This window comes from Ailuropoda melanoleuca, chromosome 10 (genome assembly GCF_002007445.2).
Source record: "Ailuropoda melanoleuca isolate Jingjing chromosome 10, ASM200744v2, whole genome shotgun sequence".
Taxonomy (NCBI): Eukaryota; Metazoa; Chordata; class Mammalia; order Carnivora; family Ursidae; genus Ailuropoda; species Ailuropoda melanoleuca.
This window is the reverse complement of record NC_048227.1, coordinates 14,280,690-14,291,245: the sequence shown is the minus strand read 5'-3', so window position 1 is coordinate 14,291,245 and position 10,556 is coordinate 14,280,690. Positions and strand designations below refer to the sequence as shown.

General features: G+C 46.5%; 1 protein-coding gene across 1 annotated transcript in view; it reads left to right on the top strand.

The window, feature by feature from the left end:
- The first annotated feature begins 6,895 nt into the window (after window positions 1-6,895).
- The window catches only part of LOC117804075, an 11,341-nt gene continuing 7,680 nt past the window's right edge, over window positions 6,896-10,556 (top strand). The window contains exon 1 of the mRNA XM_034669544.1: window positions 6,896-7,058. Coding sequence (XP_034525435.1) covers window positions 6,965-7,058 — 94 coding nt within the window. The 5' untranslated portion in view covers window positions 6,896-6,964. The remainder of the gene's footprint in view (window positions 7,059-10,556) is intronic.

Here is a 10,556-nt window from a genome sequence, read left to right as displayed (position 1 = left end):
AAAGGGGTATAGAGGGAACATAGATATATTGGAGCAACTATTGATTACCTAGTAGAGAAATTAAGTTAGTATGAATCCAAAGTAGATTGTTTCAAGTTGAGATGCTAATTGTAATCCCAAGAGCAGCCACTAAGAGAATGAAAATTTTTTTTTCAAGATTTTATTTATTTATTTGACAGACAGCCAGTGAGAGAGGGAACACAAACAGGGAGAGTGGGAGAGGAAGAAGCAGGCTCCTAGCAGAGGAGCCTGATGTGAGGCTCAATCCCAGAACGCCAGGATCACGCCCTGAGCCGAAGGCAGACGCTTAACGACTGCGCCACCCAGGCGCCCCTAAGAGAATAAATTTTTAAAACATGATAAAAGAGTATGATTCTATTCCCATTGCCTCTGTGTGGGCTTTATCCCGCACACCAAGCACATCTCCCACACAGCTGGGTCACCTACGATTCAAGTAAATCCTGACCCTGTCTACCCAGAGATGAGATGAGATTACCGCAGGTTAAGGGCTCAGTGCCACAAGGCTGCCAATAGCCAGCCCGGATTGTCAGAGGGGCTTCTGAGCCTTGGGTATAAACTGGAGGTTCTCACAACCCTCTCCTTGGGTTTGATTAACTTGCTAGAGCAGCTCACAGAACTCAGAGAAACACTTTACTTACTAGATTAGAGGTTTATTGTAAAAGGATATAACTTGGAAACATCCATATGGAAGCCATGCATAGGGCAAGGCCTGGGGAATGAATGGGTGCAGAGTTTCCATGCCTTTGCTGAGCAGTCCACTTCATCATTCGCTCTATGTGTTCACCAACCCCAAGCTCTCTGAACCCTGACCTTTGTGTGTTTACAGAGGCTTTATTATATGGGCACGATGGATTTAATCATTGGCCATTGGCGATTGAACTCAATCTCCAGTCCTTTTCCTCCCCCAGAGGTTCTGGGGGCTAGATTAAAAGTTCCAACCCTCCAGGGGCGCCTGGGTAGCTCAGTCGTTAAGCATCTGCCTTCAGCTCAGGGCATGAACCCAGGGTCCTGGGATGGAGCCCCGCATTGGGCTCCCTGCTCCGCTGGGAGCCTGCTTCTTCCTCTCCCACTCCCCCTGCTTGTGTTCCCTCTCTCACTGGCTGTCTCTCTGTCAAATAAATAAAATCATAAAAAAAAAAAGTTCCAACCCTCTGATCACAGGGTTGGTTCCCCTGGCAGCCAGCTCCCATCCTTAAGTTGCCTAAGGGTTTTCCGAAAGTCACTTCATTAACATAACAAAAGACATCCTCCGTGCTCTCAGCACTTAGGAAATTCCGAGGGTTTTAGGAGCTCTGTGCCAGGAACAGGGACAAAGACCAAGTAAATATTTATTATAAATCACAGTATCACAAGCAGCAAGGGAACTTAAAAGGTACCCTAGAGAATATCTATTTAACACAAAAGAAGGCAGTAAGCGGAATAAAAACAAAGACCTAAGACATTCAAAAAACAAATAGCAAAATGTCAGGCATACATCCTACCTATAGGTAAGTATATTATGTAAATGGATTAAATGCCTCCAATCAAAAAAGAGAGATGGCAAAATGGATTGTTTTTAAAAAGCAAAAAATTATATGTTATCTGTAAGAAACTCACTTTAGGGGCGCCTGGGTGGCTCAGTTGGTTAAGAGTCTCTCTTCGGCTCAGGTCATGATCTCAGGGTCCTGGAATCGAAGCCCGCATCAGGCTCCCTGCTCAGCGAGGAGCCTGCTTCTCCCTCTGCCTCTGCCTCTCAGCCACCCCTTGTGCTCACTCTGCCTCATGCTCTCTCTCTCTCTCAAATAAAATCTTAAAAAAAAAGAAAAATTCACTTTAGAGTCAAAGACTTGAAAAAGATGGAGAAAGATTTATCATGGAAGCAATAACCAAAAGAGAGCTGGAATGGCTATACCAAATATTAAAAAAAAACAACAAACAGACTTTAAGGCAAAAAAATTGTTACTAGGGATGAAAAAGGACATTTTTATATTGCTAAATTATAATTGAATTATAATTTTATCTTCCTAGAAAGATGTAATGATTATAAACGCATACGCACCTAACAGCACGGTATGCTGGGCTCACTGCGAGTGTGGCTGCCATCTGCCGCCATACAACACCGTTAAAATGCCATTGACAATATTCCCCATGCCGTATCTTTTATTCTGGAGACTTGTTCGTTCCAGGACCAGAAGCCTGTATCTGCCACTCCCCTTCCCTCTGGCAACCATTAGTTTGTTCTCTGTATTTATAGGTCTGACGCTCCTTTTTGTTTATTCATTTGTTTTTTTAGATTCCACGTGTAAGTGAAATCATATAGTATTTGTCTTTTTATGACTTATTTCACTTAGTGTAATACCTTCCAGGTCCTTCCATGTTGTTGCAAATGGAAAGATCTCATCCTTTTTTATGGCTGTGTACTATCCTGTTGCATCTGTCTATCTATCTATCTATCCATCCATCCATCCATCCATCCATCCATCCATTCCACATCTTCTTTATCCATCTTCTATTGATGGACAACTTGGGTCACTTCCATTATCTTGGCTGTTGTAAGTAATGCTGCAGTAAACATAGGGGTGTATATATCTTTTCAAATTACTGTTTTCATTTTACATGGGTGAATTTTTTGATACATGAAATATATCCCGATAAAGATGTAAAAAAAAAAAAAGCAAAGGGCAAAACCGTGAATGTTTATTACAACCAATATAGCATAAGAGAAGCATCATAAATCAATGGGAATTTGAAAGAAAAAATAATTTAGTTCTGTTCTTTATACTAAATACTAGGAAAAGTCAAATGAAACAAAATCCCCAAAGAACCTTAGGTGAAAAAGGCCTTTCTTGACGAGGGCTCCCAAACTTTCTCCTGAGGAGAGTCACCTGGAGGGTTTGTTAAAACACAGATACTGGGTCTCACCCCCCAGTTTCTGAGAGCAGTGTGTTTTCTAACACATTCATAGTTTGACAAACGCTAAGAGAGCACACACTTTCAGAACAACTTGTAGATATAAAAACAATGTAACAACTCAAAGTTTCGAAAGGTCAAAAACTTTACAGAATATGTTCAAGTATCTAATAATATCAAACATCCCATAAACTAAAAAGACAAATTGGGAAAAACAGTTTGCATGAGATGGGGTTGACCTAGCCTTACTCTAAAATCTCATCATTTCATTTAAAAAATGTTAAGACTTGGGCGCCTGGGTGGCTCAGTTTGTTAAACGTCTGCCTTCGGCTGAGGTCATGATCCAGGGTGCTGGGATCGAGTCCCACGTTGGGCTCCCTGCTCAGTGGAGAGCCTGCTTCTCCCTCTCCCTCTGCCCCTCCCCCACTCATGCTTGCTTTCTCTCTCTCCCTCGCCGAAATAAAATCTTTCCAAAAAAATGTTAAGGCTTGACTGGTTAAATAAGCAAGGGCTATAGAACATAAAATTTCATCAATGAGGAAACAGAGCTAGCTGCAAAATACGAACAGCTGTTCACTTTCAGCAAAAAAATGCTAATTAATTTTTTTTTTAATCAAATTAGCAAAATGTCTCTATCATAGTAAGATAGAATACAGGTATTGCAAAAGCAGTTCGGCCATGTATCCCAAGGGCCTTTATTTTTGAAAAACTGACTTAAAGAGAAAAATAGTTTTAAGTTTAAAGGTATTTATTATAGCATTTTATAATAGCAAAACCCAGGAAACCTAAATGTAAAATATGCTAGGCATTTAATATTTCTTGAAAGTACAGCAAAGTTGTATTACAGCATATTGTGTAGGTAATTCATTCGTTCAACAAATGTTTATTAAATACTGATTGTGTTCTAGTGGCCGAGGATTCATTGGTAAGTTTAAGAAAAAGAGGGGGGGCGCCTGGGTGGCACAGCAGTTAAGCGTCTGCCTTCAGCTCAGGGCGTGATCCCAGTNGTGGCCGAGGATTCATTGGTAAGTTTAAGAAAAAGAGGGGGGGCGCCTGGGTGGCACAGCAGTTAAGCGTCTGCCTTCAGCTCAGGGTGTGATCCCAGTGTTAAGGGGTTGAGCCCCACATCAGGCTCCTCCTCTATGAGCCTGCTTCTTCCTCTCCCACTCCCCCTGCTTGTGTTCCCTCTCTTGCTGGCTGTCTCTATCTCTGTCAAATAAATAAAATCTTAAAGAAAAAAAAAAAAGAAAAAGAGGGGAACATAAGTCTTACCATTATGATGCTGACATTCACCAAAGACAAAGATTTACACAATAAATGTTAGTCATCAAACACACTGTGGTAAGTGCTAGGAAGGGGGGCGGTCTCCCTGTGAGTGTGTCGATGGAGAGATTTCCTAGTCGGGGGAGGTGTGCCCTGAGTGTGCTGGGATCTACAGGAGTCCGGGTTCCAGAGGTGGGGTCAGGCAAGAACACTGCAGATGGAGGACTGAACACGATCAAAGGCTGTTGGTCACGGAGGGTCATGGCGCATCTGAGTTGCTGTAGGAAGGCCACAGTGCCTGGAGGGTGGGGCAGAAGGAGAGGGCCAGGACACTCAGGGAACTATAATGGGTGATGACTCAGGGAGTTGTAGGCCAGGCCAGGCCCTAAGAGCAATTATGCAAAGTAACAAAATGATTAAATTTGCATTTTAATAAGCACTCTAGCTGTGGGGTTGCAAAATGGCTTGGAGAGACCTACGCGGAGATGAGTTGGTAGATGAGTTTCCTGGGTGGGGTAGCATTTGTGCAGTGCGCACCCCTCCAAGCTGACCCTGGTGGTGGGGATGGAGAGCAGTGGATAGATTGGAAAAAGACCTTGGAAGGTAACACGGATTTGGCCACAAATTGGTTAGTTTGAGGTGAGGGGTTGGGGGGAGGGAAGAAATGTCCAGGATGACTCCTGAGTTTCTGGCGTGAGGACAGGTTGGATGATGGTGTCATTCTCCAGGCTGCTTAATCCTGGCTGGGTCATTTGTGGACACCCGGGCTTGACTTCTGTTAAAAAGAAAACCACAGGCCCAAAATGGCCTTACTTGGGCTAGGCCAAGTCACCAAACTAGGGCTTAATCCTCAACCTAGTTGCAGTTTCAATCTCCCCCAGAAATGTGAAGTCTCTTCATCCCTCTCCATCGGGAACTTCCNTTCTCCAGGCTGCTTAATCCTGGCTGGGTCATTTGTGGACACCCGGGCTTGACTTCTGTTAAAAAGAAAACCACAGGCCCAAAATGGCCTTACTTGGGCTAGGCCAAGTCACCAAACTAGGGCTTAATCCTCAACCTAGTTGCAGTTTCAACCTCCCCCAGAAATGTGAAGTCTCTTCATCCCTCTCCATCGGGAACTTTCTGGTCGGCACCAATGAGGCCCTTGGCCACAGGGCCTTCTGCATCCCCCAGAGGAAGATGCGGCAACCTGCATATAATAAGCCTCCCTGCACTTCCCCCCCACCAGGGAAGGTGATCTTGCCCGAAACAATCCTTTCTTTTCTTTTGCTTATAACTTTCTTGCCCCACCCTTCTTCCTAGAAAAACCTTCCATTTTTTACAATTCCGTAGAGCTCCTCTGTTTGCTAGATGGGACGTTCCCCGATTCACAGAGCGTCTAACGACACCATTTAGATCTTCAAGTTTAATTTGTTTCTTAACACTTCCCTGGGGAAGGTGGAGGTCACGGGCAGGGATACAGGTTTTCGGGGTGGGAGAGGGATGCGAAATGTGCAGAGCATCATCTTAGGTTCTAAGGAGACCTGAGGTCACCGAAGGAGACAGAACGCAATGAGAAGAGGGGGAAGCTCCAGCGGGTAGTGGCGGGACCGAGAGGGAAGAGTTAGTCGGGCGGGGGGGGGGCAGGCGGGGTTAGGGGACAAAGCAGCAGGTGCAGGCACAGTAACCCAGGGAGGAGGGCGGGCCAAGACAAGACTGGTCGACCGTGGCAAGGCCAATGAGAAGTGACCAAGGAGCATGACAGAGGACGCCCTTTGGAGGGGGGTCGTCCTAGTTCTGATCAACACTCTGAGTGGAGTGCTGGCCCCGAGGGGAAGGTTGCGAAGGACTCTGAACAAGAAGTTTTAGAATGCTAAGTTTGAAACACAGAATACAAAATCCTGATCATCCTAATTACGTAAAAATCGTATGAAGCCACACTTGACCGAATATGTATTATTTTAAGAGAATAACACAGTAAAAGGTATGAGAAAACGTATTTTCTTTCTTTTTTATAATAATGTTTTTTTATTATATTATGTTAGTTACCATACAGTACATCCCTGGTTTCTGATGTAAAGTTCGATGATTCATTAGTTGCGTGTAACACCCGGTGCACCATGCAATACGTGCCCTCCTTACTACCCATCACCAGCCTATCCCATTCCCCCACCCCCTTCCCCTCTGAAGCCCTCAGTTTGTTTCTCAGAGTCCATAGTCTCTCATGCTTCATTCCCCCTTCTGATTACCCCCCCTTTCTTTATCCCTTTCTTCTCCTACCGATCTTCCTAGTTCTTATGTTCCATAGATGAGAGAAACCATATGATAATTGTCTTTCTCTGAGAAAACGTATTTTCTACTTCTCCATGAGTAAACCTCTAAGCTTTTTCCTTAAATAAGATCCTGAAATCGAAACCCTCCTATAGTTGGCGTTAAATATATATTCAAAACCGCGTATTTTGTTAGCAGAAAGATTATTTAATCTTTCTCCGTTCTTCTTTCGGTGTGCTGGATTGTTTCTCTCACTTTTTACTAAATACAAATTGAAGAGCTTTTCCTGGGACACGACTGATTGAATACAAGTTGGCAGTGACTACTCGTGCCGGCTTGTTGGCCTGCTTAGCGCTTTTGTCTTTTACTGTTTCTTTTCATTTAGTGAAATAAAGCGCGTCATTTTCATGCCTAGGTTTTGAAGACGTTTGGTACAATGGTGTAAATCCATTGCATTTTCTGGATTAAGAAAGTCCTCTCATGTGGAAGGAATCCTGGTGCATTCAGTTTCTTCTCATGGATTTCAGGAATCCTGGTCTCGATGTTAGAGAAAAAGAGAAACTCCCAGTGGCCTCAGACCGCAACAGAAGGGAAGATGTTTACAACCGGCTGTGAGCCAAACGACTCACTTCTGGGTAAGAAAAGACTGTTTGAACAAGCGATCATTCTGCAAGCCCTTCTCGAGGCTTTGCACGTTCTTATCAGGACGTGGTAAAGCCCCAGATAATGCCTTCACCTTCCTCCTAATTGAGGAAGCTAATTAAATTTATATTCTGAGTATCGGTTAAGGAGAAGGTGGATAAAATCACCTGGTCTGTTGAAAAGTCAAAATGTTCTTTTCAACAACTGGGCCCCATCCGACCCCCTGTCCTGCAAGGAAGAGCCTGCATTCCCCGATCTGCCTGGGCTGGCCCTGGACACGGGGACCCCTGCTCAGAAAGCGGTTAGGAAAAGCCAGTCTCCCCAGCAAAGGGGTAAGCGAGGGCACGCAGAGGGGCCCGGGGGTGTCCTCCCCCCAGTCCGGTTCACTCTGAGCAGCGGGGCACATGTGACGGGACGGGATGAGTCTGGATGGTTGAAAGGTCCCCAGAGCCCTGTGTCGAGGGCATTTCGGCACATCTGGGCTTAGCGCGAGTCAGCTGGAGACCTCTGCAGCACCACGGGATGTGGCCTTGGAAGTCTTGCCACTTACCGAGTGCTCACAGGATAGGAGTTCCTGGGGAAAGGCCCCAAGGTCCCTGGGACATTGGGACTCGGCTTGCTCGGGCCCGTCTCTGACCCAGACCCTTCCTTGGTGACCAGAAATCAGTGCTTCTGCTCTAACACAGATCGCTTCTGCTCCTCGGTGCTGGGCTGGGAGCTGGGGTTCAGTAAGCAAGGCCCCCCAAGTCAGGTGGAACCTGGAGGTGAGAGCCAGGAAGGCACAGCCATGTCTGTGGATAGGCCACGGTAGCACGGGGTCATTTGGCGTGGCTGATCGAAGCCCATCAGCCCCGATGGTCCTCTGGGTGATGGGCACTATTAGCTGTCAGTTTGCAGATGGTGCTGGTGGAGCATAATCATAGAAATTGTAACAGTGGTCATTAATTGAGCTCTGCCTGTATACAAGGCACTGTGCATGACCTACGCCCTCCAGACTTGGGCTCTAAATGATGGGCACTGGTCAGAACCGTAACTCTGTGCCTCACCTCCTTCTGTCCAGCCACCAGACGGGCCACTAGTGGGAGGGCTCTAGAATGCGTATCTAGAGGGTGCTAGAGTCCATGTCCCTTCCACCTAAACCCTTCTGTGGCCCCCTTAAGCCCGTAGGCAAGTCCAAACTCCTCCACCCGACACCAGAGTCTGCCTGCGCTCCCGGACACACCTGACTCCCTGGTCCCGGGAGCGGCTTGCAGCTCTGGGAACTTCGCTCTTGCCGCTGCTTCTGTCACTCCTGTCCTCAGCGCCAACCTCCAACCAGCTCCTACTCAGTTTCTAAACTCAAACTTTTGAGTTTGTCATTTGTGATTAACCTGATTCAGATGGCGTCATTGGCTTGCTGGTTAAAGTATACATTTGCCTTGGTTTTTTTTTTCACCGTAGGCAACTAAGCACAGAGCTTTTCAACATATCTGCATATTCATAGCATTGGGGTGTATTACAGAGTGAGCTGTGACCCTGGGGACGCATCCTCATTCCTGCTACTCCGTGTTCAGGGCCAGAGCCTTGGAGAAGGGTGTGATGCCCCCCAAAGGAGAGGAGCAAGGCTGTACGAGCTCTAGCCGCCCACCCCCGAGGTCTGACCTCTGGGTCTATGTTCAAGCCACAGAACATTTTTATTCACTTTGTACTTGACTTGAAATAACTGATGGTTGGAAACAAAACATGGACCATATTTTAATAATTTTTAAATTTGAGGTGGTTTTGTCTTTTCATTTTTCTAAACGAGTGCTAGGTGGGAGAAGATTTGTTTATACTGTAGAGAACCAAACTGCTGTCATAGGCATGAAAGCATGTATCAGCATGCTCTCTGCTACCAGGAACAGAATTAGCCACTAAACATGGTTTTAAACAATAAGCATTTTTATTGTCTTGTATGAACAGTCTGGAAAGCAGGCAGTCCCCACGTTGGATATAAAGAGGAAGATTCGGGGGCAGCAGGGTGTCTCAGTCAGTTGAGTGTCCGACTCTTGGTTTCCGCACAGGTCATGATCTCAGAGTCATGAGATCGAGCCCCGTGTCCCACTCCCTGCTCAGCAGGGAGTCTACTTGAGAGTATCTGTCCCTCTCCCTTTGCCCCTCCCCCACTCTGCTCACACTCTCTCACTCTCTTTCTCCAAAAGTAAGTAAAATCTTAAAAAAAAAATAAATAAAGATGAAGAATCAAAGACCCAGACACATTCCAATCTTTTCATTGCATTGTTTTGAACACATCGGCTTTTGTCTTCAGGCTGTTTGCCCCATCGTCTCAAGATGGCTGCCACAGTGCCAGGCATCACATGCTCCATCGTGTTTAAAGATAGGAAGGAGAAGACAAGGAAAAGAGCTCTCTTCGTTCAAGTTGCTCTATAAATCGAGGAAGGAAAAAAAAATCCCTCTTAGACTTCTCTTTAAGTCTTATTAACCATAAATGTGTCACCTGGCAAACCTCAGTTACAAAAGACACCGAGAGCACAAGTATCTGGCATTTTCAGCCTCAGGGAGGTGGGCTCTGTTAGGACAAAAGCACATGGACAACAACTCCATTTGCCGCAGAGGATATATTCTTGCCTGTGCAGTTCATCTACCCACAGGAACGGAGCACCTGCTCACTGCCAGGTCCTTGCTCAGGGGGCTGGAAGAGGGGCTTCACTTCATAACACATGGTCCCTGCCTTACTCAGCCGGGGACAGAAGCAGTACCTATGAACCAGAGATGAAAATTCAGCAAGGTAAATCCAAAATACTCTTGGACCCTGGGAGCAGGACTGAGACACCGGCTTGGTCTTAGAGAATTGAGAGCTTCACAGGGGACGTGACATTTGAGCTGTGTCTTGAAGGATGAATAGGAGTTTGCTGCCAGGGGAAGAACGCAGGGAGAGGCCATTTTGGGCCAAGGGGCTGGGAAGTGGATCCAGGGCACCACAAAAGTCTGCTTTGGTTCTACCGACCACGACCACCTCTGCTCGGTGTTCAACCACCCGCCACCCCCGTACTGGCCCTGAAGGCAGTCCACCCTTGTTCGGAGCTGACTTCACGGTCCATTTTGCTGTTCTCAGAGCAGCAGGGACCTGTGCTCATTCCGCTCAGGGATTCTTCATTCAGAGGGACGTGGAGTCCTTCCAGCATGCAGCGAGTGGTCTGGGCTCCGTGTGGGGCATTGCTTCCTTGGGCAGCCCATGGTGACACCCCCACTTTTGGGGCGATGCCCTGGCCCCCACCCACTGTAGCAGGGGGTCTGCACTCAGCCTACCCCTGTCTCGGCCCTGAGATTGGCCATATGACCCAGTGGGCATGGACCATGATGGGTCCAGATGTGAGCAGGATTCAGGCTGAGTCAACTGAAGACCCTCGCTGGGTTTCTGCACAGCAAGCTGAAAGAAAAGGCTGCTTTTTTCTCTCTGGGCATAACCTGTGAGGATGAAAGTTCAGAGCTGCCAGCTGATTGGAGAGGCA